This window comes from Lytechinus pictus, chromosome 16 (genome assembly GCF_037042905.1).
Source record: "Lytechinus pictus isolate F3 Inbred chromosome 16, Lp3.0, whole genome shotgun sequence".
Lineage (NCBI taxonomy): Eukaryota > Metazoa > Echinodermata > Echinoidea > Temnopleuroida > Toxopneustidae > Lytechinus > Lytechinus pictus.
In genome coordinates, this window is record NC_087260.1 from 21,164,326 (window position 1) to 21,191,568 (window position 27,243).

The following is a 27,243-nucleotide window of genomic DNA, read 5'->3' on the forward strand; positions in this document are numbered from 1 at the left end:
TGCTCGAAGTATAATTACTCTTGAAGGATTCATTAAACGTGAAGACTAAACGGTTCTGTTGGTCGTGTGTTAACCTTTGAACACCGATTGACATTCTGATGAATTCTAATACACCCCCTCGTCTTGGGGACGAGCCAATATTTACCCCGGTTTAATTCCAATATAAACCGCTTGCTCCTGTCATGGTATGGCAATACATGATGCCGTAAAGCAATTCAACAAGTGCATAGGCCTGTATGTTGACCAACTTGACCTGGTTGTTTTAATGAAGACATGCCGTTTTCATTATTCGGCGAAGTAAAAGCCTTGACTTCTGTGGGTCACGGGGAATGTGGTCTCTAATGGAAATCGTACTATCCTGTCAGAATTTACCGAGATGGAGTGAGTTTGAACTTGGACTTGTAGTGATGTCTCATAGGGTTCATATCTAAGATTCGCATATTCTCCAATTTTGATTCCTGGTGTGTGCTTTATTATTAGCAGTTACTTTTAGGGCCGATTGTGGAAATTCTGTTTATGTTTCCGTTACGGTTTAAGAATTCGGCACGACAGTTTTCTGCTGCGCATCCCCAAGATGGCATAACCAATTAGAAAGGAAACATTTTACGCCGTGTCGACGTTAACCAGCCGTGACTGATACTATAGACGACATACTACTCTTGGACACCCTTTTTATCAAAGAGGAGATAATGGCCGAGCGGGGATTCGAACACCTACCCTCATCATGAGGCCAATGCTCTAAAGAATCTCCTGTTTGGGTTTTTTATTTCCATTTGTGCTTATTTGAGATCAATGTGTGAATGGCACGACGTTCAGATTAATCAACTGTTGCTAATTAAAATTATTGTCGCTGTTAGGTGGCCTATATGTATATGTATATCTATAGAGGAGGAATTTATGAAGCGCTTTGTAACTATAAGGAAACGACAATATACTAAATATTAATTGGATTTAATCGGATTTTCAATAATCATATTAAAATGTTGGCGCCAACGTTTGCCTGATATTAGGACTATGGTTCCTAATTTGTTCTTTTTAACTTTTGCTGGTCCTGATATCCTTGCGTTATTGTCGGGCAGACCTAAATTGCCAATAATTATAAAGCATCTTAGATTTTCATCAGGTTTTCTTTCCGAACAATAAAATTAATCATTTTCGACTGGGAAGAATATGCGGGTAAGAGTGAAAGTTGAAACGGTGCCATCGACTTCTAAATGGATATAATACGCCTCACTCTTTATTTTGTCTTGCCGAAATTGTATATCATTTCACTTTTGCCGGTTGTTGGCTGTGTTCCTGATCGTCTGATGGGAAAGACGGCAGCAACTATATAGCCCTCACGTACGCATTGAGTTCCGCCTCTAGCGGGCGGATGAGTCAGAACGTCATGAACTAGTTGGGTCCGTACAAACACATCACCAGCTGAAAACAAGAATTGAACATCGAAGGATTGCGTTACGTAAGTGCATTAAAGAGTTTGATCGATTTTTTTTTAATTTTTTTTAAAGAAATTAAGTTCAACCACATGCTAGGCATTTTGTGTTTTTTTTTCTAGAGCTTCATACAAGAAAATATAGGATTTTCCGGCCGAAAACGGGAGTATAGCATTGACAGATGTTAACTTTTCTTTCTTTCAAATTCGACGGATTCCGTGCACTCGGGGATATCTCTGCTTTACATTCCTTTTTCTTGCTTACAAATTTACGAAGTTCTCATTAAGAATGAATGGCAGTTTCTCTAATGAACAATGCCCTTCTTTTGCGAAGCGGTCATTCTATTTAGCACAAATCGGTTTTCGGTTATCACGACGGCATGATTTTATCAGTTAATAACGTTATAGCAATCAAATTAGCACAATGTGCATTAGAATTTGCCTTTAGGCGTTTTTTTGCAGTGCTCATGGTATTCCTTGTCTTTATTTTATCCTGTCTTTATCTATATTAAAGAGTATTCTTCTTTTTCCCCCTTCAGCTTTCTTTTTGATATGAATTCTTGTCATACGATGGATGATTGATGATCGGTTTTTCAATTATAATGCTCAACTTAAGAATTTATATAATCTTTTTTAATCCATCAGCATTAAAGATTAAAAGAAAAAATAATGAATAACATCTATATATCTGTTTGTGATTCATCTTACTTATATTCATCATAATATCATTGTTGGTCATGGGGGAAGGAAGGGGTTACATAATGTGAATGGGGCTTGGGACGAGAGTCTCTTAAATTGAGTCTTTAGCCATCATATCTGCTGTCGGTCAAGACATCGTTGGAGGTTACGAGGTATGCCTGTATTCTACGATACACTTCTCCTGAGGGATGACGTCGATGTTTCTCCTGGCCATACGACAACGATGTCGACACGCCACGCCTCCATAGTTAGCCCTGTCTGTTGAGCAGCCTCTCGGTAACCTATAGCCTGTTGCATCTCAGGGCATGTCAAATCCCTCTTGACAGAAGCCTGTAAGGTAGAATGAGCATTCTCACATAAATTTAGGAATCGTGAGTATGGCGGCAAAAGCTTCAGCTGAATATCATGCTGAAAATTGGGTGGAAGCTGTGCTCTTACATGTGGCCTTGCATTGTCGTATATCATCGCGATTGGTTCTCCTTGCGGGAATCGAGTGGAGGACTGTCGTGCCGTCTCCGCAAGGAATTCCTTGAAACTCTCTCTGGTGATCGTCTCGGTAGAGACCATGTGGTGCAACAAACCTATCTCCCCTGAAACGGCAAAAGTGACGTTGCACCTTTTGCCTCGTTGACCATGGACAACTCTCCTAACAGGCTGACCTTGTTGTGCCCTTCTAAGAAAAAAACGACGGGTCCAAATGTTGTAGCCGGTCTCGTCAATAAAGAGTGTGTAGGCGACAACTCCTTCGGCGAGAAACCATTGCACATACTCCATTCGACGATCGAGCGTTACTGGTGAATTGCTTCCTTCCGACACCGAATCTCAGCGAGCTTTGGGATGATGAACATTCCATTTAGAGTCCTGGATATAGTTGAAATGGTAAACTGTTGGCTTGTTGGGCAAAGTCGCTTCCAGGTCTCTTTTCATCTGATCTAGAGTAACCAGCGGGTTAAGATCAATGATGGCCTGAAAGCGGCGAGCTCTCATGTCTTCATCGATATTATGATTTTTGGCGCCTCCCCTCGCCAGCTTATGCCGTCTGCTAGTTCTGAGGTAAGTTGCTACGATGGATCTGGCTGTTAATCGTTTGCTGCACAATGCATCGGCTAGCTCAAGATAGTCAGCTATGCAGCGATTAGTCTATCTTCGTTGGCTATGCGCTTCTTTTGCTTCCTCTTCTCTACCCCTTTTCCTTCTTTTTTTTTCTTTTGCGGGTTCCCTTGGAACCAAGGGAATCCCCACCCTGGCTACGAGGCCTGCCTGGGTAAACATGATGTTACTGTTGTTGTTATTATTAGTTAGGTATAGCAACTGGGCATTGTGGTTCAGGGGGAGAGTTCCCGCATCATGAACCGGATGTCATGGGGTCGATTCCCAACCGACACATACCAAAGACCGAAGAAAAAAAAGAAGAAAAAAGGACATTCTGCAATCTTGAGAGGCGCTCAATTGAGGGTAATTTTAATGTATAGGCCCGCTGGGAATAGAGGTCATAAGAGCTGATGTAGCTAATCTTGGTATACCTAATGACCATAGTTAGTATTTCTTGAAGAAATATATTTTGTATCTGCCTCTTCCACATTTGAATAATTTTCTTGGTTTTTAAGCCATATATACGTTCCATGTTCCTGACGTTTTATCTTTATTAGATGTTTACTTTATAGTATTTTAATTCATTAATTGGTATATTATAAAAACATGTCTATACTTGTCATGCTGATTACTTAAATAAAGGTATTTTTCAAGATTATTAAATTTCATATTTAATGACCAATAGCTAGGTAAGCTTTCGTGATGCTCTGTCTGTTCCGAAAGTTGTGCTGTTTATTTAAGAACGAAAATGAGCTTCGTATTTGCTTTGCTCCCTGTATCGCTCTATATTCTGAAGTAGCCTTCATTAATCCGAACTTCAATCCATCAAAAAGAGGTAAATACCTCAGCTATTATCCAGATCATGTTGCCTCTATTAGCCACACATGTCAAATTCACTGCTTCTGTATAGCTAACTAATTCAATATTTACGCAAGACTAATATCACCGAGGGGCATAACTGAAACACTGTAAGAAGGAATCCGCCCCGTATAAACGTCAATTTTATTTCAAATGAAGCAACAACAGAAATGAGGGTTTAGACATTATGAACGAGATTTGAAGAATTTAATGGAAAAAAATAACGAAGTAACCAATATTCAAAGTTTTGTTTTGTTACCTGAAGAATTGAAGATTAAAACATTAAAGTGATATTCATATCCTTTGTGTAAAGTGATAAGAAGCGTTTGAATTTTGCCAAAATGTCCAGTCAAGTTATATCTATTAAAAAAGCTTATTCACATTATTTACAATTATAAGTTGTATTATTTTACATCAAGTAAAACCGACGCTCGTAGAGTTTAAACCCCTTGAATGTTGTTTTCAGTTTTAAAAAAAATGTAAAAAAAATGGAGCGTAGGATTCTATCATGGCATCCTTTTAAGATTATTTCTTATTCACATTTATTGTGTTTTATTTGCTCTCTTTCTCAGTCTTAAGTAATTTATTGTTATATATTTTTTCATTTATTGGTATAATTGCAATCAGCACAAGCACTGAAATTGTCAATTAACAAGCATTTCAATGAAGTAAGTGTACATAATGGTTGTAGATCATAATATCCACAAAATTACAAGTAGAAAACTTTAATTTTACGTGATAATCATCATGCAAAATGGGAGTTTTCTTGCAGGATATAAATTACATGAAAACCTGCTTGCAGGAATGGAAATGGAAAGGTAAAGAAAGAAAAGTAATAACAGAAAGAGAGAGAGGGGGGGTTGTATATAAGATAGTTAGGGAAATGGAGGGGGATAGCAAGAGACAGGGGGATGGAAAGCGGGGGAGTGAGGGTGGGGTTAAAATACAAAATGACTTATAAACACACGTATGTCTTAAATATATACATATATATTTCGGCATGTTCGGCGAGGCAGCAGCTATGACAGTTTCAAAGTTACAGATGCAAGAACAATGGAAGTCTCAATAAAATGTGTTGGGGAAGATGGAAGGAAACATAGAGAATGGGATAATAAAAAATAAAGTTTATACGGCGTATTAAACAAATCTGGGTCCGTCTTACAAAGAGTTACGATTGATCCATTCAACCACAACTATGGAAGGCCAGCAACGTCAACATCTAAAATACATGCTTGTTCAAAAATATTTTCTAGATAAATTATGATGTTTTCTTGACAATTCAGTTTGCTTCTCTTTATTTTCAAAGGACATTGTGCTAATTTCCTATAGAAAAAAATACGACATTGATGGATTTCCATATACTTGAGATTGATCGGATCAATCGTAATTCTTTGTAAGACGGGGCCCAGTAATGATTAATCTTTTTATGATACCGATGTTAAAGTTAAAGGCGGTAAAACTGTCACTGCTAAAGACCGATGACCAGAAATATGTATAATTCTTGTTTGCGCAGTCAATGAACAGATGACATACAAAGGTGTTAATTGATATTATAATTATCATCTGTTTCTTCCTCAGTAAAGTTGTTTACAATTTCGAAATAAAAAATACAGTTCAAGATTACTTATGTAATCAAAGTTGCATTTGTTTATTTTTATAGGTCAAACGGGAGTTGGCTTTTTCTACAGACGATGTTCAAAAACAATATTCAAATCGTAGAATCATACCATAAAGACTTCTGATGAAATACATATTATATTTTGAATATTCCAATGAGTTTAGAACATTATTTCTCATAAAAGATGTAAATTCTTGCCTTTTTGTTAAACAGAATCGTTGTGATTTCTAACTGGAAGTTTTGTCAAATTTAAATATCTGTACCCCCATGGATATTTGTGATTTTATCTAATCCTCTTTAGGTTTTTTTTGTTGCTAGAATTATGTCATCCTTTCTCTACAGGAAGGAAATTTGCGATATTTTAATTTAACGTAATTTCAGGTTGACTATAGACTCGCTTATGCTAATTGTCAAAATAGAAAAGACATACAAATAATATCTGTCATAATTGAAGGAGAAATATGTGCATAATGATAAAGACAAAATCCGTTCTTTTCATCCCTCTCTAATCGCACTAACACTTTGCTTTGCTGTACTTTTCTTTGTAAATATTTACATTTCATTACATTACGATCATATTTTCGGAAGATAAGTGCAGATTATGGTTTTTTTAACCTTGTCGGCGAGCTTTGGACTTCTGAATATTAGCTGCAATATGAAAAAAAAAACACCCCAATATTTTACTGCGCCGTTATCAGTGGCGTAACAGGCGGGGGGGGGGGGGGGACAGGGGGGCAAGCTGCTCCCCCTGGCGGATTTCACCGGGAAAATAAAAAAACGGGAAAAGAGAAAAAGGAGAAAGAGAGAAAGGAAAAGGGAAAGAAAGAAAGGAAAAGAGGAAAGGAGAAAAGGAGAAAGGGAAAAATAAAAAGAAAGGGGAAGAAAGAAAGAACATGATAGGGAAAATGGAGGGAAAGCGGGAAAAGGAAGGAAAGAAGAACATGTGAGGAAGTACAAAATATCCTGAAATACTTATACATTAGTATGATTAGCAAGAGAGGGATATAAAATCAAAAGATATGATTCAATGGCACGGGCAAGAATGGCGGGAAAATCGGGAAAAAAGGCAAAAAGAAACGGGAAATGAAGGAAACGCCAAAAGCTAAATAGGAAAATCCGAATATGAAGAAAAAGGACAATAAAAAAGAAAAGAACTTAAAAACACGACCGAGGATTGAAAAATATGCCGAGGATTGAAAAATATAAAGAACGGGGAGAAAGGTGGATGACGTCTATTATAAGCTTGCTAAATTTTATGCAATAATAGTCGCAATCAGGACAAAAAAATCCTTAGCCAAGGGTTAGCCAAGGGCTAGTTATATCTCCCTATATCCTAACCTATAAGTAAAGTTTTACGCTGGCTAGATTTACCGTAAAGTTAGCTCCCAACAATTTCTGTCACTAACATAAATCTTTCAGGTCATTACATACAATTCAAAATTTCGCTCGCGGTTGCTGTTTGACTGAGATAAGTAAATTATCTGTTCAATATGCTTCTCTTGATAAGAATTTTCATTATTCGTTTTAGCGAGATACACATCCTGCGTATTCATAATTTTCATAAATACAAATTTTCAGCTCGCTCTACGAGCTCGCATCAATTGTTTAATTAGATAGCCATCCAGTTCATGATACAAAAAGTGCTTAAAACGTCCAGTTATCATTTCAGGATATCCAAAATTTTCAGCTCGCGCTTCGCGCTCGCATTATTTATTTGGTGAGATATAATCTTCATGACCCAATGCAAACAGTTATAGTCCTTAAGAGGTCCATTTTCAAGTCAGTAGGGTCTACATTGAAAAAAATTAGCTCGCGCTTCTCGGTCGAGTTTGTGAAATCGGCAAAATATCTGTGAGTTAATTGCCCCCCCGAATGTGCTTTTGCCTCCCCTAGGTTAAAGATTCTGGTGCCGCCATTGCCCCGGACCCGGATCCCCATAGCGCTGGCCCCCAAACGTCCTACAACCGAGAACAAAAAGTTACGAAAAGATATCAGGAAAGGAAATGAAAAGAAAGGAAAGGAAGGTGTAAAATATGATGTTATTTTCTGGATACCATGTCAAAATCAATCTCAAAGTTAGATTCTCATGAAAATGTGATTTTTTCTCTCGCTCGCTTCGCTCGCTCGGAACTTATATCAAGCCACTTTTTGCCGTGCGCGCCATGCTGTGCCCCTTTTTTTTGCTTCGCCCTAATGCTCGGGCACAATCATAAAAAAAATCCTGTTCATATCATGATATGACTCGCCGGGAAATTTTTGGCTCTTGCCCCCCTGGCCACCGACCCCTGTTACGCCCCTGGCCGTTATAGATTCAGACAAGATTGCTCGTACGTTGATGATGGTTTCATTGTGTTACCAGCAGTTATTTTCAATGAACTGCATAGGTAATAATGATGAGCAGAATTTCTTTTCCAATGGGACGGGGGGGGGGGGTGATTATAATTCTTTTCAGAGGTCAAAAACTTGCCTGACCCAATCTACAGAGTTGTTATTTTACCTAAATGCAATATCTTTGTTATTTCCCAATGGTATAACCTATACGTTCTTGAAATGATTTGGATGTAATAATTGCATTTGATGATGATCGAGTAATAATTGATGGTATTGAATATCTGAGCAACACTTGTCATGATAATGTACCTCTTATGAATCGATTACTTCCTCCGAGTGTTTTATTATTCACATAATTGTGACATATACGTGTAGGAAATTAGGAATAAGCCACATTTGGTTCATTGTTCGTCTGATCGAGAGCATTTCCTTGAATTCGATTTAAATTTGGAAACAATATCATGAACATGATTATCCTCATAATTTCGAATTGTCTGATTAATTCCCGAACAATAGAATATTTGTCTTTAGTCTACAATTATACTGGTATGTATTGTTTGTTGAATCTTATAAAAGTGAACTACTTCACAATACCCCAAGTACCCACCCCACCGCCATCTACGAGTGTCTGACTGATTAAATGACATGATTATAATCGAGAAGAAAAAAAATAGAATAAAAATGAAACCGGATTATGCAAACCACGACTACATTGTTAACTGATTATGTAGTAAAATTTTGAGATTTTTAAAAATGAACATTGCATCATTTGTTTAAGAAATCATGACTAGGATTGTGTATGGGTGTGGGTGCGTGTGTATGTTGTTAGAAGGTGTCAATCACATACGATTTTATTAACGTCTGATACTATAGGCGCCACTTTTCCGACGGCGGCGGCGTCAACATCGAATCTTAACCGAAGGTTAAGTTTTTTAAATGAAAGCATAACTTAAAAAGTATATAGACCTAGTTCATGAAACTTGAACATAAAGTTAATCAAGTATTACTAAACATCCTGCCTGAGTTTCAGGTTACATGACTAAGGTCAAATGTCATTTTAGGTCAATGAACTTAGACCATGTTGGGAGAATCAACATCAAAATCTTAACCTAAGGTTAAGTTTTTGAAATGTCATCATAACTTCTAAAATTTATATAAACCTAGTTCATGAATCTTGGACATAGGGGTGATCAAATATTACGAAACCACCTGCCTGAGTTTCAAGTCGTATGAATAAGGTCAAAGGTCATTTAGGGTCAATGAACTTTGGCCAAGTTGGGGGTATTCGTTGAATAACCATCATAAATTTGAGAGTTTATGGATCTGATTCATACAACTTAAACATAAGAGTAATCAAGTATCACTGAACATCCTGTGTGAGTTTCAGGTTACATGACCAAAGTCAAAGGTCGTTTAAGGTCAATGAACTTTGGACATGTTGGAGGTAATTATTAAATTACTGTCATAACTTTAAAAATTTATTGATATACATGTAGTTTATGAAATGTGGACACAGGGGTAATTAAGTCTTAGGTCACATGATCAAGGTCAAATGTCATTTAGGGTCAATGAACGTAGTATTGTATCATTATATGAATGGTGTTTTTTGTGAATAGTTATTTCATATTAGTTTTCAAAGTCATCACTGCTGCTATATTGAATCGCGTAATGCAGATGAGACTGCCAGAGGCACTCCACTTGTGTTTTTTTTTTTTTTGTCTTTTATAATTCCTTAATCATTATTTGTTCTTTTTTTTCCAGGTATATAGGATATTTTTATCAAGATGGAGTTGGATGAAGTTTTGCACGAGCTCAAAGACTGGGGCAAGTACCAGACTATGGCATTCATCCTCATCACGATAGCTGGAACTTGGTTCCCTGCTTGGCAGATCTCTTCATTGGTACGTGCTGATAGATGGTGGTGATGTTGATGATGGTGCGGATGGTGGTGGGGGTGGTGATGGTGGTGGGGATGATGTTGGGTAGTGGTGATGGTGGGGATGATGGTGATGGTGGTGAGTGTAGTTGATGTATGGCGTGGATAGTGGGGATAGTTGGGGTGGTGATTATAATAGTGGTGGTAGGGATTGTGGTGACGGTTTCGGCGAATGTAGTGGTGATGGTGGTGGTCATTGTGGTGATACTTATAATAGTAGGGTGAAAGTGGGAATTGTGGTGGCGGTGATTGATGATCGCTTCGATGATTGTAATGGGGATGGTGAGGATGATGATGGTAGTGATGATGGGGGTTGTGGTGATGATGGTGGTGAGTGTAGTGACGATGAGGGATTATGGGGGTTGTACTTGTGAGTGTTGGGTTGGTGATGGTGGTGGTGTGCTATCTTTTACTGTGCTCTTTCCTATTTCTTTCATGGTGAAGACAACTATCTTATTCATCCTTCCCATTCAGCTAAGAATGATTTGAGAGTCAAACGAACTTATCTCTTCAACCCCTACTGCTAGAGATTTACGTCATAATTGGCTATGCATAGTTAAACCACAACTTTAGATCAGAGTATTGATGAAACCCGACTTCAGAATCCGTTCCCTTGTCTTTCACTGGCACCAAAAAAAAACAAACACCAATTTACTTTTTTTCGGACTACAGAGCTTTACAATGGCCGAACAGGAGTACTACCACTGCACCCCTGCCCCAGGGACTTTCCCCAACCAATCCCTAGTGTTACAGAACAAGACCGATGAGGGCGCTGTAACATTTGGCGTGGAGAGCTACGAGAAATGCTTGACGTATGACATCATGGAGGGAGAGATGATCACGAACGAAACAGAAATAGTTGGATGTCAGTACGGCTGGGATTACTACACTGTGTACCCAGAGGAGTCGACAGCATTGATGGAGGTATATTTTTTTGAGGATGTCAATGACAGAGGCAGAGCAATTACTACCGCAATCTAATCAACCTTCTTCTAACGTATTATCCCTGATATATCAACAACAAATACCGATGTTATTGCTCATGATTATGGCCCTAATAATGATTACATTAAATTGAAGTTCTAATACTTATATCGATAATCCATGTTCATAAAGTCGTAATTCCAGATGAATTGATGAGATATAATAATAATAATTTGGTCTCCCAAAATGATAATCTGGAAGAAATTACTATTTTCCCACAATACTATCAAAGTTTGAACTGGGTAAAACAAAATAAATGATATAGAGAAAGACATGCAAGAATATACGGTTGAGAGTTTTGGCAGATTATTTCATGCTTGAGTAAATCCTCATCCTCGAAGTTATTTACCATTTTTTCTTTAAATCTTTATGTAGAGAACTTCTACATTGAATCAAATAGTTATTTTTCATAGACTTCGACGAGTATTAAAGCATGGGATTTGGTTTCATACTGGAAAAAATGCGGTGTTATTTGTAGTCATATCTATGTACCGGGGGGATTTATTTACACATTTTGGCCCCTAAACAAGTTGTTGCCAGAATATGACCCCGGGGAAAAAGCTTGGGGGAAAAAACATACCCTAAACACGCTTGCATAGTCTTAAAAAAAAAGCTTTGAAAAAAATACCCTAAATACGTATGACCCCGCGATTAACCATTGACCAGTCTTTCAAAACCACCCATTTTTTGAAAATCAGTGTTTCTGATATACCCTTAACGAGTGCAAGCGCTGCCCGCGTCGAAAACTGAAAAAACCCACCCCTTTAAACGCGTTTTTTTTTTTTTTTTTTTTTTTTTGGGGGGGGGGGGGGGGTGTGGGGTCACGCATGTGTACATCAAAATATTTGACTGGCCCCCGGGCTATTTACAGGCATTCAGAAGTTAGGTTAATCGTTTCTCGTTTTACTGCATTGTCACAATCCTAATGACGACTTACGTTGAACCATCAGGCTGTCGCGTCAGGTTGCGTAATCGTTTAACCAGAAAGCTACCACCTTAATGAACCGGCATGAATGTGTCTGGTCATAGGCGGGGGGGGGGGGGGTCCTGTCCCCCCTAAATTTGAGGTGGGGGGACGGTCCCCCATAAATTTTGGTTGATAACCTTTTTTTTCTTCTTTTTTTTGCTTGTCAATTTTGTTTCCTGCGTCCGCCCCAAATTCAGATGGACCCCCTAAAATTTTGGTTGATGACCTTCTTTTTTTTTTGTTGCTTGTCGAATTCTTTACCTGTGTCCATCCCAAAATTTCAGGTGGACCCCCCTAAATTTTTTGGCTTCCGCCGCCATAAGACCCGATTAATATCAAACGAAGTGGGACGCTTTATGCGAAAATTTTAGGCTTTTTTTAAATATTTTAATTAAAACTTTTTTTTGCCGTTTCCATGCGCACAAATTTTCAATTTTAGTGCATTTGCTTTTCTTCCCTTTGTTCGTTTTTCTCTGTTAATATCTACCCTAGATTGAGATCGCCTTGAACTTTGCTGTTCAACCGGCCTTGTCACCTTAAAATAAAGAAAATCATTTTACTAGCACAATGAATTTTTCATGATTATGTCCAAAGAATCGTTATCAAATATATTTCATCTCATTTGCTATGACATTAAAGACCAAACTATGATGTTATGTTGAATTACTTTCTTATACAGATGGACCTTGTATGCGATAAGGACATTTGGGTGTCAACAGCACAGTCCATTTACTTCGCAGGGGTGATGGTTGGAGCCTTCGGGGCGGGACAGCTTTCGGATATATTTGGACGGAAAATTGTCTTCATTATATCCCTCATCGGGGAAGGGATATGTGGACTGGTCCTCGCGTTTATGTACAACTATTACGCTTTCGTTTCCATCTGGTTTCTCGTGGGTATGTTTGAAAATGTAAGTTTTCTAATAATTATCTATATACATTATAGTGAGATCATGCAGATTAGAAGTCTAAAAAGACTTCGGAAATGCTGGAATAAAGGTTCAGACGAAACAAAATCTACCTGTCATTGAGCGGATTATTCCTATCTTATTTTCAGTGTGTGAAAATTCCGATTTGCAGCTTCTTTGGAACTTTCATTTATAATTGCCATTTATCAAATTGGTCAGTTTGTCTGTTATCTTAATTGTTCCCTTATCCCCTTTACAGTTTCCTCTGCTCTATTATTGTCGTGAAATTGCTTGAAATGTTATATGCACTTAAAATTAATGTGAAATTTCTGGCCTACAAATATGATTGATTGTTGCCATGATATAAAAAACAACATTTGGCAGTATCGAAAGACTCATTTCGCGCATTTTTATTTTCTATTTTTTTATATCTTCGATCAGGGGATTAATATCGTGGAGTATGTTCTTGTCGTGGAGATGTTTACGCCCAAGAAGCGGACTGTGGCGGCGTGTATCAACAATATCTCCTGGGGGTTAGGTATCACCCTCTTAGGCCCTATCGCGTGGCTCCTGAAAGATTGGCGGTGGATGCAGATCGCTATATCTGTACCATGTTTCATAGGCATTTTCTATTTCTGGTGAGGATTGTTTGCACAGAACAAAATTGTTATTAAAAGATGATAATAAATCTAATTATTCTTATTATAATTAGATAAAATAAAGAAATTTACTTCAAAATAAAAGCAAATTTTCATTTAAACTGAATATTTCTCGCGGCGTTCGAAGTATCTCGATCCAACAGTCTATTAAAATCTGACCAGATTGTTTAATAGAGTTACACCTTAATGTATGTACTCCCTGTAATACACTGTTAGAAAATTTATCCTTAAAATAAAAGAAGTTCCTGCAGCAGAGTCTCGAGAACACCTGTAATCTTACCATATTGCGTAATCTTACAGGAAATTGGTATTTGGTGTATGGAATCTTACAAAATTCCTTAAATAAGACACCCTTTTCCCCTTTTTAAACAGACCTGTTCTGTTAAATTGCAGAAAAATTCCTGTTTTATGAATTTACAGAATGATTCTGTTATTGCTTTTTGCAAAATCTTCTCTTTTTTCTGTAAAATCAGGATTTTTTTATGAGTGTATATAACAAAATCATATAAATCAGCTGCAGTTCCACAATGGATCCTCTATTATTTTTTATTTGTGTAAGTGATATCAAAACATCTTATATTATTTCCTTATTTTTTAATGAAAATTTGTTCGAATGGTTCCTTGTCTATCTAGTGCAGCCGAAGACAAGGTTGAAAAAATATTGCGATACTGAAAGGTTGATTGTAACATTCATCACCTTTTATATACCTTTTTATTTGAAAATAAACCCGGAAGACTCTTAAATGTTTGACGAATTTTGAAAATGAGAATAATAATAATCGTCTTACTTCTAATTAATCTTCTTACCTTCATCAGGCTTATCCACGATTCCATTCGATGGCTTCTATCGCGGGGTCGTTCCCGCGAGGCACAGGAAGTCGTCAAGAAGATTGCGAGGTTCAATGGTGTCAATCCCGTTCCCCGCTTAACCGATTCCGACGACGACATCGCAATGACAAGGGAAACGTACGTGAAGAAGTCGCCGGAAGGGATGTCGAATGGAGAGTCTGAGATAGGTGCCGGGGACGCCGATAAGACGGAAGATCGATTGAAGAAGGCTTCTTCGATCGAGTCGTTGACGACGTTTTTCGGTGTACTCAAGAAAAGGAGGCTGTTATTAAATTCGATAAATATGTTCTGTCAATGGTAAATACAGATGGAATAGATTGCAATTTGATATTTTACTTTCAAACCTGATTGTATTTGGGGGGGGGGGGGGGTTAACTATGGATGTTCAACTTTGCTAAATCTCTCTCTCTATCTTTTATATTTAAAAAATCCAGTAGGCCTATCGCTTTTGGTAGGCATACTTTATTTTCAGTAGGTCTACACAAATTTTCAATTCTTAAATTTGGATTAACGTCTGATTGACTCACCAGCACTGGGTTCCTTTATGCAAAGGCGAAGATGTAGAAAATCAAATGACTATAAATTCATCGGGATCCTTTAATGCGATGTCCATGAACAAGATAAATGCGAAATATATATATATATACAACAGATGGAGAAGAACGATGTCGCGATGAAGAACGACCGCGCCCGTGAGGCCTCAGCGAAACGCTTCGCGAATAGGGTGACACGAGATGTTCTCCTAGAGATATTGCACGCTCCCACTTGGATAACACAAGCGATGGATATATATTTACATATGTCGAAATCAAAAGGATGAAAATGAAGAACTTGAAATCCTGATGATGTAAAATAAATCCAGAGTATGAGCTATTTGTTGTGTTGCAAAAAAGATGACTAGCAGAAATTGTACATGTCCTTACTAGGTGAAGACTTTCTACTGAGTGTGTTGGAGTGTACAAATTAACCATGAGGTTGCTCTCAGCTTAAATCTGACTGGCTAGTAGTTGCTAAGTGAGAAAAACATCCACTTAGAAATAGACAGGAGCATTCCACGGCTTAGAAAATGAACATGAAAGAATTCCTGGCTGTTGTGTGAACATCTTGAATAAAAGATGACTGGGCCAGTAGGTGCACAAAAGAATCAAGTTGAATAGGCTAACTGAGAAGTGCTCCATCAAAAGAATTAATTAAGTTGTAAATCAGCTGTCTTTGCATGATCAATGTAAACAAAGTAGTGATCAAGCTCTGATCATGTTGAAATCAGTGTTTGATGAAAAGAAAACCACTACAAACGTTTATGTCGAGTTCTCTTTTCTTAACGATACATATTGTGACACCAACTTAAAGGTCAATTTTTAAAGACCAATCCAACGCTGCATTTTTATTTTCATTTTTTTGCTTATCAAAGATTTGTTTTTGTTCGTTCTATATCTACCGGTGGGTTGGCTCAGTTGGTATCTCACAACTGGGAGGTCGGGAGTTCAAACCCCGGCCGCGTCAGACCAAAAGACGTTAAAAGATGGGAGCTGCTGCTACCCTGTTTGGCGTTCAACAATTTAAGGGATAGAGCAACGTCGATATGGCGCTGCACAGTGGCTTCGTTGCCGGGCCCACGATCAATTGGGCAAAATTAATTTTCGGAGTATTTCTGTTTTAGATATCAATTTCGAACAATAAAATATAGATTTTCATTTTTTCATCTAATTCGCTTTTCTAACCCCGCACCTTTTTTTTTCGCTCCTCTCTAACCCCTCATAGGTTGATGTGTAGCCTGGTATACTACGGATTCTTTCTGAATACCAGCGTCCTGGCTGGTGATAAATACCTCAACTTTTTCCTTCTTGGTCTTGTCGAGATACCAGCGTACGCCCTCATTACATTTACACTTGTCAAGTAAGTAATTTTCACTTCCTAATGACATGATGGCTTCGTGTGGTTTATTTATTTATCTATCTATCTATTTATACATTTATTTATTCATTTTTTTATTTTAATCGTGTATGTTCACAATGTCACGATATGAATACAATGTATGACATTACATAGGTTATTATGTACAGACTGTAAAGTATACAATAAGGAAAGTACATAAAGAACATGCGAAGGTGCGACAACATAAGCCTCGGACCTAGATTGGTTTAAACACCTTTTGAATTTATTTGTATCGCTTAAAATAAACGAACAAAATAAAAAAAATACAGTGAGAAAAAGACAAGAACACATAACAAAATATCTAAAAAAGGAAGAGGGGCAATAAATAAAGAAGAACAGAAAAGGTGAATGACTTCCTTGACATTGAATATGACATTGTTTTGAGTATAATACTTAACTAAACAAAGTTAAATTTTTAATTCTCCAGTTACGAAGAAAAGGGAGAAAAATATGTAAATTAACTCATGTCTTATGTGTATTTTTATGATTCTGCAATTTTGAATGAAGAATAATGGATTTAGTCAGGACATGAATGAGACATTACTTAGAGATTAGACTTCATTTAAGAGGTTTTGATATACACGAATATGTAGAAGTGTGAGCAGGCATTCTGAATTCCCCTAAAGCTCAGAAAATAATAGTAATATAACATATTCTTGATTCGTTATAGGTTTACGTTTATAACAATAACAAAACATGAAATCAGCACTATAGGAAATCGACGGTTATTTTATCAGAAAAGGTAAAAGTAAATTAAAAAAAATACAGAATACGTTGCGTCTGATGATAGAACTGAATGCATCTCAAAATGTCGAGAAATTATTTTTCACGAAACCACGAACAAACAGCACCTTCACATCTGCAAACGATAAGGAGCTTTTCAGACAAAATTATCATTATATTTCTATTTTTGTTAAATTATCCTGATGTAAAGTAAATTCCACTGGGCTAAATCCAAGCAGTGAACCTACCGTTTAGGGGGATAATATATTGTGTCATCCCCCACCACTTAAATAGAGTGACGTCACGGATTACGCCAGTGGGAAAAAAAAACATTAAAACGTGCATCAATTATCATGAAATTGTTGCCAGTCATAAATTGTCATACATGCATATTTTTACCTTGTAGATGGGGAAGGCGTTCGACATTAATCGTATCAAACTTTGTAGCTGCTGTCGCCTGTGTCATCACGGCTTATGTTCCGGAGAAATCAGGTATATCATTGGGACACTGCGCGAGCATTGATGAAAAACGAAATCTTGTGGTGATATTGGGAAAGAGAGTGCGATGAATATAAGGCATCTTTTTTCACTGAAAACGTATATATTGCCTTTTCAAGTACACATGAAAAAGCAAAAAGCACATGAAAAGGCGAAACCGTTCCAAAGTTTCCGCTTGGTCGGTAATTATGGAACATCCTTTACCACCCATCCCTATTTGAAATATAACAGCTATACAAGCTTGCTAAGAAATATGTTGAATGCAACGTTTCCTTGACTTCTTTATTTTATATTATATTATAATTATATTAAAAGAGCGTAGTTATTTTCCTATTCGTGGTTTGACAGTTTGATTAATTGGCGTAAATTCAAGCAGGGAATGTTCACGGGAGGGGGGTACAGTTGTCTCATCTCCCAGGCTCCCCCCCCCCCCCCGGCTGGAGGACTTCGTGGACTAACGTCAGTGGTTTATCAGTTTTCATTGTTCACTATTAATCAATTTATTTATTAATTTTTAAATATATTATTGTTAAGTTTTTCATTGATGTATACTGTTTCCTTCTGTGTTCATAAGCAAGAACAATACGACTAATTATATTCTGATTTTTGTTTCATTTATAGATGACGGAACGAATTTACAGCCAATTATAATTACATTTGCCATGATTGGGAAACTTGGAATAACGTGTAGCTTCGGCACAGTTTTCGTTTATGGAACAGAGATTTTCCCCACGTCAATTAGGTAAGATTTCTTTAATGAAAACAAGTAAATAAATATGACTGTTAATGTTTTCTAGTATTATGCACAACCCCCGCTGCCCTCTACGAAGAGTTTGGTAATATTCATCGCATATTTCAATTGATAAAGTATGCCTTAGACCCTAAAGTACGGGCATGTGAGAAGAAGAAGGAGGAGGTGGAGCAGAGGCGTCGATCATGGGGGGGGGGGGGGGGGCAGGGGGGGCAACCGCCCCACCAATGAAAATATTGGGGGGGGGGCAAACATATCGTTTTGCCCCCCCCCCAATAATTCCGCATGTGCAAAAAATAAAATAAGATTGTAATGTTACACAGAAATCAGCAAGCGAGATTGAGATACACAACTCGTTCTTCATCTAAAATCGTGCTCAAAATGTCCGGTTTTCAGATTAGAATATAAAAAAAATTTCAGCTCGCGCTTCGCGCTCGCATCATTTCTGTAGCAAAAACCCATACTTTTCATGATTGAATAGGTGAATAGAATGTCTCGTTTTCAGTTCTATACCTCAAAAGAACTCCCACTTCGATTTGCAAAAATCTTTTGTTGGATATATTTCTTGTTCGTTATTAAAAACGCCAATTAAACTCTTTTTTTTTTAAGATCAAAATATCAAAATTTTCAGCTCGCGCTTCGCGCTCGCATCTATTATTTTTAAATTTTTTTTAGATTTAATTTGTTGGTGAGATGTGTGTGTGTGTGTGTGTGTATATATATATATATATATATATATATATATAATCTATATATATGTATGTGTGAAGTTATACATGTACTACAGCTTTGGCAACTCTTATATTTAAATATTGTGTATTGCGCCACTGAGGCATGGCGGCTTGTCATTGTTCAAAACCCACCTTCACCCGACAAAGGAAATTATAATTGGTATGGTGTCGAAAATCTGTCTATCTGACGGTCAATTGGATCGGGGTCGCCCTAGCCACTAACCCGTCTCTGTGGTCTAGTGGTTAAGGCACCGGCGTTCAAAGCTGGGGGCCCGGGTTCGATTCCCGGCAGGGACATTTTTTCGGCATCACCAATTTTTCCAAAAAGGGTAGATAGCTCTGGGGAACCTTGATTTAAGCTACGCCTACCATTGTTCTCTTCATCCATTTCTTTCACACTATAATCTATATATATATATATATAGGCATATGTGTTTGTGTGTGTGTTTGAGTCTGTTTGTTTTGTGTGATCGAGCGCCTTTGGAAAGTTGATTCATGATTTTGCCCCCCCCCCATCTGAAAAATGGATCGACGCCCCTGAGGTGGAGAAAGGGGAGAAGAAGAATTCAAAGGAGAAGATGGAGAAAGAAATGAGGAAGAAGACATAGGAGAACAGACGGAAGAAGATGAAAGAAGAAGAAGAGGAGTGGAGAAAAATAGGAAAAGAAGAAAAAGAGGGAGAAAGAAGATGACAGGAACATCAATATGTGTTTTGAAAAGAGAATAGTGTTAATGTGTCATTGTCCCAAGCTTCCAACGCTGATCTCCCAGTGTAAATTGATTATTTTTTTTTACTGGGCAAAATGATGGAACATGGTTAAATATATCAGAGCTCTCTTTCCCAATCAAAATTCTTACCTTCATTTTGTATGAACTTTGGCTCACTTTCAATTTGAATTTATTGACAGTTAAATGAAATATTGATCTACTTTGAAGCATGTTGTGTTAATCAATCATCTTGTTTCTATTTCGTCACCAGAAACGTCGGATTCGGTCTGTGCTCATTTTGGTCTCGCGTCGGTGGCATCATTGCTCCTTTTGTTATTTTTATCGTAAGAACCTCACAGAACTCGTTAAATAGATACATATACAGTCATGTACATGTATACCTTTACCCTTTGAATTTCACTTTCATCACTTATATTAAGTATGTTTCCAATATAAAGGGTGTGCCAGTTGAATAGACACTTGTTTCTGTATTTTCAAATGATAAAAGTATTAAGTTTTAATTTATAAATGGAAATTTAGAATGTCTTAAGGCCTTGATTATTTATATATAGTATTTCCTTTTATGTTACAACGCTGATGTTACTGAATGATTTTACTCATCTGCCACAGTGCCTATGGCATAACTCCTGATGATAAAAGAAAGTAATTAACGAAAAAAAATGTTTTAGATCGTTATAAACTTCATAATTCCCCCTTTCTATTTTTCCTCTATACAGAACAAGATCTACAAGCCTGCTCCACTCCTGATCTTTGGCGTTACGTCGTTCATTTGTGGTGGCATTGCTTTCTACCTACCCGAGACCCTGAACCGTCCGCTACCCGAAACGCTTGATGAGGGCAACACGCTTCATAAGACGAAACCCATTCGCTCTAATACAGAATATATAGCGGGCGAGAGGAACTTGGCAGTAGAGACGTAGATGAAGCTCCGGCTTGTGTCTATCCGATTATTCCATTCAGCTTCTTTCGAGAGACGCCCTCTACGTTTGTCTAAGTCGGGATTCGGCGATCACATTCTACCTTTCTCCATCGTCCATAGAATCCACAGAGTTGCTCCTATACTCCTACTCCCATGGCCAATCTTTCAGCTCAAGCCTCGCCAAACAAGCCTAAGTCGTGTATGATTCTTAGAGTTGGCCAACATTGGGGTCAGTCGATACTGGCTCTTATTCGAATAATTTGGGCATGTCCACATAACTAGAGAATGGAGCGATATTGTCTGACTTGTCAATAAGTTATAACCATTAAACAAGAATTGGAAGCGGAAAACCGAAGCCCATTGCGATATCTCCAATGCCAAACTAATCAGATTCATCGACCCCGATCAAGGACTTTCGGCCTTGTCCGCCCAGCTTAGCAGGTTATTTGGTCCGACCGACCTTGATCTGGCTTCTGGCTCTCTATCTCCAGCGCTCTGGCTCCCTACTCGAATATTTTGAACATATTTAAGATATTCGAGCGAGAGTAATTGAATTTAGATTTGAATTTTGAATTTAATGTCAGTCGAGGTAGAGTGATATCGATAGCTCTAGATTGACCCCGATTTTCTTGTCGAGCTTAATATCTTGATCGGTCTTGATAGGTTGTCGTCAGTGGGAACCTAGCCTGACAGTTCAACGGTTCATTGATAATACCGGCAAGCAGAAAAAAAATGAAAAAAGTCTCCACTTGGAGTGATAGAGTGAGCATCACTACAGAAATTTGGTCAGTAAAAACGTGAAATGAACATCATAATGATTTTGTGCATGCATGATCAGCCCCCCTCACTTTCTGCTCAACCCCCAACCCCCAGCCAACACTTTCAAATCGTTCCACTCAATCCCTCTGCCCTATGATGTTTGTACAACTCAATTGGAGGTCAGAGAAAATTGTTAAGTCCTGCTTGGGTAAGGCTATTTACTGATTTTGTATGGCTTAAAAAAAAAACCCTCGGGCCCGTTCCAGAAAGCATTGTTACGCTATTTGAATTTCATCCAATGTGGTGCTCCCCATAATGGGTTGTGTTTGATTTTTTTTTTAGTTCTGTATACTTGCAACTTTTTTAAGGTGCCCCTGGATTTTTTTTAAATAATTGTATAAACAGGAGGTTATAGTTATGATATTAGACATATGACACTGCAAGATGTACAGACATTACAATGACAATTATGTAAAAAAGCAACAACAAAAAACACAAAAACAAAGGGAGGATATAGTATGCCTCTCTTAATGAATTTCTGAAACGTATTTAAATGTAGTTTTATTTAAATGTATTTTTACGTTGTATGTAAATAGTGTTCTTGTCGATATTTAACTAGTAGAAGGGGATATCTATGTCTTTGTAGAAGGCATGCTTTTCTATTTCTAAACTTGCTTGAAGGATTTTTCGTTAATTTTACGAATCACAAATTCCAAGGGTAAGCGTTTTACAGGGGAGTATAACGTATTCTTTATTGACAGGCTATTTAACATCGTACTACATGTATATATGTATATTTGTGTCTCTTTGTCTGTTTTAGTTTCACCCATTTTGACATTCCAAAATAGCGTCGGCATACTCGATTGCTATATTTAAAAAGCTAGGATGGAGACATTTTTACGTTCCCTCCAAAAGGAGTGCACAGAAATCATATTATTCTTGAAGTTGGAATGTCATATGAACGAATTTTCTGCTAAAAATATGGAGAGTAAATTATTCAAAACAGTAATTCTTTATTGGGTGATCGAAAGTATTCTCACGCTCATATGGGGTCAGTTTTCTTAAAATACACTCTAACAATTATTGGGTAAAAATGCTCCATGAGGGTAATTATGTGTTCAACCAACAATGGACATTTCTTTTGGGCATTTTTATTTATCCAGTGTGATGAGAATTTTGCCCATTCTAAAGTAATTGCTACTTATTTTGTTAACCTTACTGGAAAAAATGCTTCCCGCATCGGGTAAAATACTGCCCCAAATTGGTTGGACACATAATTACCCTCGTGGTAGTAAAATGTTACCCAATATTTTTTTTTGTGTAGGTAAATTCTAAACACTAGTAATAATAATAAAACGAATTCTTGAAATTTCAAGAATACGTCGAGGTTAATTCTCCCTCCTTTATATACCCCCATTGAATTTCGAGATAATCATCGAATGTTTCACATTTTATAAAATTTTATCAATATATGATCATGTAGAAAAAAAACTAACCTATGTGAAATTGATGACTAGAATTAATATAATTCCATCTGTAATTCATCATGATTTTTTTTTACCTTCGCTGTTCACTAATTTTTGTAATGTTTTCTTACGTCTAGGACCTACTGTATAATTATCTTTAATCATTGTCATTATCATTCTTAGTATTAATTCCAATGTTACCATTGTCATTGTTAATGGTATCATTATCGATATTATCTTATAACATACGTAATTTATTATTACTATCATTATTATTATTATTATTATTATTATCATCATCATAATTATAATCACCACCATCACCACCATCATCATCATCATAATCATCATCATAATCATCATCGTCGTCGTCGTCGTCTATTACTATTCCTTAATATATGTACAATTATTGTTATTAATTTTGTAATTTTCCTTTGAATGATGTAATTATCACATTGTTTTTTTCAACTGTGATTTCCCTGATATTATCCCTTTCAACTTCACTATGTCATGGTGACTATTTTACTGTTATTCTTATTACCATCGTTCCCGCAAGCTTGTCGAATTCAATGCCTCTTAAACTGATGAGAACAGTACTTCAAACAAATATATTGGCATTAGTTTTGTAGAAACTTTTCAGGGTAAAAAATGTTCATACTTGATTTTTCAGTGGTACGACGAATGAATAGCTACAGGTAAAGTTCATCTCGACAAAAATGATTTGAATAAATAGAGGGAAATTGAAATTACATCGAAATCAGATGCAAAATAAGAAAGTTATGGCAAATATATGTTTAGCATGTTTGCACAAAACAGTGGTATCCATATCATAGGTGTTATACAAATGAAAGAAGCGATGTCTTCGCCGACTTTCTTTTTATTTGGTAATTTAGTTTAAGAAATAAATATACCAAATATCGATTCAACTCCGTTAATGTTGACATTGATTCAATTCCCCATCGTAAGTGCCAAATCACCATGTTTTGATTTGGTGGAGATTCTCTTATCTTAATTTCTATAAGAAAAATGAAATATTCCATATTTCGTGTAAGCTATACAAAATGAATAAGGATTATGTGAGTCATCGGCTACCTCATATGTATACTATACGGATATACATGTGGCTGTACCACTTTTTTGTAAAATATGGAAACTTAAGAATTTTATAACTTTATTATTTTACATCCAATTTTGATCAAGTCGTCCATGCTTTGTTGTATGAAAGAAACTTTTCCTCATTTTTTGTTTAATCAACTTTTTGTTTTGTCAAATCTTGGCTTAAAATGTCAAATGGGAACGAAAAGAAAGAGTCAAACGTGAAGAAAATATTTGTCACGATTGCACTTTTAAAAAAATAAAAAGAAAATTTGAAAATGAACAATGCAAATCGAGTTACGTTGACGTGTTGTCATCGTTTCCCTTGTGAATATTGTTAGTGGTGCCATTGATATTATCATGATTTGCATATTTATTCATTCTATTTGCAATGTAAGTATTTCAATATCATATATCAATGTATTGTGGTTACTTTTATACAATAATACAAAGTTAATATCTTGTGCATGAATTGATTTCTGTTTACACCACCCTCTTTTAACATTGTATGTCAATTATTTCATATATGTTATAATGCTGATGATATACTATTCTGTCGATTGATAATTATGTATAGAAAGTATCCAGTAAAGGCTTACGTATTCAATGCGGGAATTTTTAAAATGTAATTATTATATAGTGTATTCTTGTGTAATTAGATGAATAGCTGTCGTTATGGGCGAGATGGGAAAATCAAATAAAAAAATGCAAACATCAATAAGTGATTTTGATTGTTATCGTATGTCTGTTTGTGTGAAATCCATGCCTACTGCTGCCAAATTCCACACACGCATGGGTGTCGATCGGTATTCTTGGTTGGGGGGGATGATTGACACAAATATTCATGTGGATGGGGATCTTTCAATATTACCCCCACTAAAATCACAAGTTAGGACATTTGGGAGTGGTTGATATGCATGGTGCTCTTGGAAATTCCTTCATTGTTGCAGTGTACTGTATTTATATAATTTTTTTTTTAAATTCAATTTGTGTTACAAGTAAGCCCAGTGGTGTACCGTGGGTCATGGCATTGGGGGGCACCGGCAAAAAATTTGAGTCACTTATGAGCGTGCAAAGCGCGCTCAGTTGCCAGGTATACTGACCTAATATACATTTTAAGGACAGTGCCATATATTAAACAGATATGTATCTCACAGATGGAATAATGCGAGCGCGAAGCGCGAGCTTAAAATTTTTTGATATTCGGACGTAAAAAGGGACATTATAATCAACTTTTTGTAATCATGATACGTACCTGTCTCGCTAAACAATGCGAGCGCGAAGCGTGAGCTGAATTTTTTTTATATATTGACCCAAAACAGGGAGATTTTAAGGACTATATTTAAGGAATCCACTTCATATCTCACCACAGTCATCTAATGCGAGTGCTAAGCGCTTGCTGATTTTGTTAGAATTACACATGAAACACTTGAAGTCATTGTAATCATGATTATTAACATACGCATCTCAATAATCAAATATTGCGAGCGCGAAGCACGAGTTAAAAATTTAGGAAATTCAGACCTGAAAAGGGGCATTCTAAAGCTTGTTTATAGGAATTCACTAAGACCATATGTATTTCATTAACCAAATGATGCGAGCGCGAAGCGCGACCTGAAAATTTTTTATATTGAGATCAGAAAAAGGGACATTTTAAGGACTGATTCTAGGAATTCATGGAGAGCAGACATATCTCACTAATGCAAACATAAGCACGGACAAGAAATGTTTTATATTAAGACCTTAAAATGTGGCAATCACTTTAAGTAGTCATGAAAAGAAGCATACTATTGCACATAAAATAATAATTCGAAGTGCGAGGAAGTATATTGAAAACAGGTACATAAACATTCCATTCTTTTTCATCTTGAACCTCCACCCATCTGTTTAAAAGTCCTGGAAAAGAATGTTTTTATTTAGTAACAATATACACAAATTGCGAGGGAAACAAACTGATTGATGGCATACTTTAATCATCACTATAATCACCATTATCAAACTTTTCATATTTTCATCATCATTATTACAATTTTTCTACCCTGAATTATTGGGGGGGGGGGGGATGATAATACAGGCCATCCCCCCACTTGAAATATTGGGGGGGGGGATATATCCCCCCCATCCCCCCCCCCCCGTGATCGACACCCATGCATGCACACACGCATTGAAAGATACATATTCACAAACACCCTTACGTCATACATTCACCTGACGCACCCCGTCTCACACACCCCCCTCTCTTTTTCTACACCCACCCACACACACCGCCATCCACCATCAGAAACACACACGCGCGAACATCCACACTTCCACCCACTCACACCTTCAGAAGTGGGTTATGAAGCAAATACCACTTCCTCGTATCAGACATACTATCACTTTCCCAGCGAGATGGATGTACACACTATCCTCCCTTCAGCATGTTCAGAGAATGAAATCAGATTTCTTCCTTTGAAGGAAGGACATCCGGCTCGCTTCAGAAGCGATCACCAACGACTTACTATCAAAAGTGATGGGCGTTTTCTTTTTACTTAAATTCTTCACGCCGCCACTTTCTGCGCGGACGGGACACGTTCACTGTTCAGATTTGACAACGCACTCTCCCAACATACACGAACGAAGATGGCTAGCTTGCAGAAAGAGAATTGAAATAATATAATGGCATGTTAGCCTGACTACTCCTGTGACAGCGACCGAAGTTACCATAGCAACTTCTGGGCTAAACCCGCCATTGCTTGATACTATTTCCGCTTTGGGGCAGCAAAATCTGACAAAGAACTCTCCCAGCAAACACAAACGAAGACGGATAGCTTGCAGAAAGACCATTGAAATGAATGCATAGATTGTCTTGCAAATTTGACAAAATGTTATTTATTTGCTGTAATATAGGATGTGATTATTTACACTTATGGTGTGGAGTTAATATTGTCTTCATTTTGCTTTTTAGATTCTCTATAAATTTCTATTGTTGTCCCTTGGTGAAGTTAATCATCGACTTCGAACATTCATGAAATCTTATCATATTTCTAGACATGCCTACACAGTTTTATTAATAACATATTCATGTATTTTCATTGAATCGCGAGAAACAGAATGTTTACATCAAAATGCATAACCACTTAAACAAAATTAACAAATGAAATTGTATACATAAGGACTCATGAATAAGTGTATGTTGTAAACATCGCACCCAATTTGGGTTGGACTTGATAATAAGAGACTAAAAGTATTAATGCTCATCTCATTCTTATATAAAACATGCATTAATTGATTTGCACTTTTTTTGTTATTGCACATTTATCACT

General features: G+C 36.9%; 1 protein-coding gene across 2 annotated transcripts; it reads left to right on the forward strand.

The window, feature by feature from the left end:
- Positions 1–169: 169 nt before the first annotated feature.
- On the forward strand, positions 170–24,657 carry LOC129278669 (organic cation transporter protein-like). Of its 2 annotated transcripts, none has more exons than XM_064111302.1 (11): positions 170–1,459; positions 9,792–9,931; positions 10,639–10,890; positions 12,597–12,827; positions 13,266–13,462; positions 14,300–14,629; positions 16,094–16,228; positions 17,397–17,482; positions 18,110–18,230; positions 19,950–20,022; positions 20,416–24,657. In XM_064111302.1, exons 2-11 carry the CDS (start codon positions 9,815–9,817, stop codon positions 20,617–20,619), a joined length of 1,746 nt encoding a protein of 581 aa, XP_063967372.1. In that variant the 5' UTR covers positions 170–1,459; positions 9,792–9,814; the 3' UTR covers positions 20,620–24,657. The 2 variants fall into 2 exon arrangements, with proteins under 2 accessions (XP_063967372.1, XP_063967373.1); XM_064111303.1 differs by having other exon boundaries at positions 193–381.
- Positions 24,658–27,243: the final 2,586 nt, after the last annotated feature.

What these genes read in the sequence shown, in the direction of transcription:
- LOC129278669 (XM_064111302.1), top strand. Translation starts at nt 9,815, where the DNA reads ATGGAGTTGGATGAAGTTTTGCACGAGCTCAAAGACTGGGGCAAGTAC. An exon ending in CTTGGCAGATCTCTTCATTG is followed by an intron (nt 9,932 to 10,638) that starts GTACGTGCTGAT and finishes TTCGGACTACAG; the next exon opens with AGCTTTACAATGGCCGAACA. An exon ending in ATTTTCCCCACGTCAATTAG is followed by an intron (nt 18,231 to 19,949) that starts GTAAGATTTCTT and finishes TTTCGTCACCAG; the next exon opens with AAACGTCGGATTCGGTCTGT.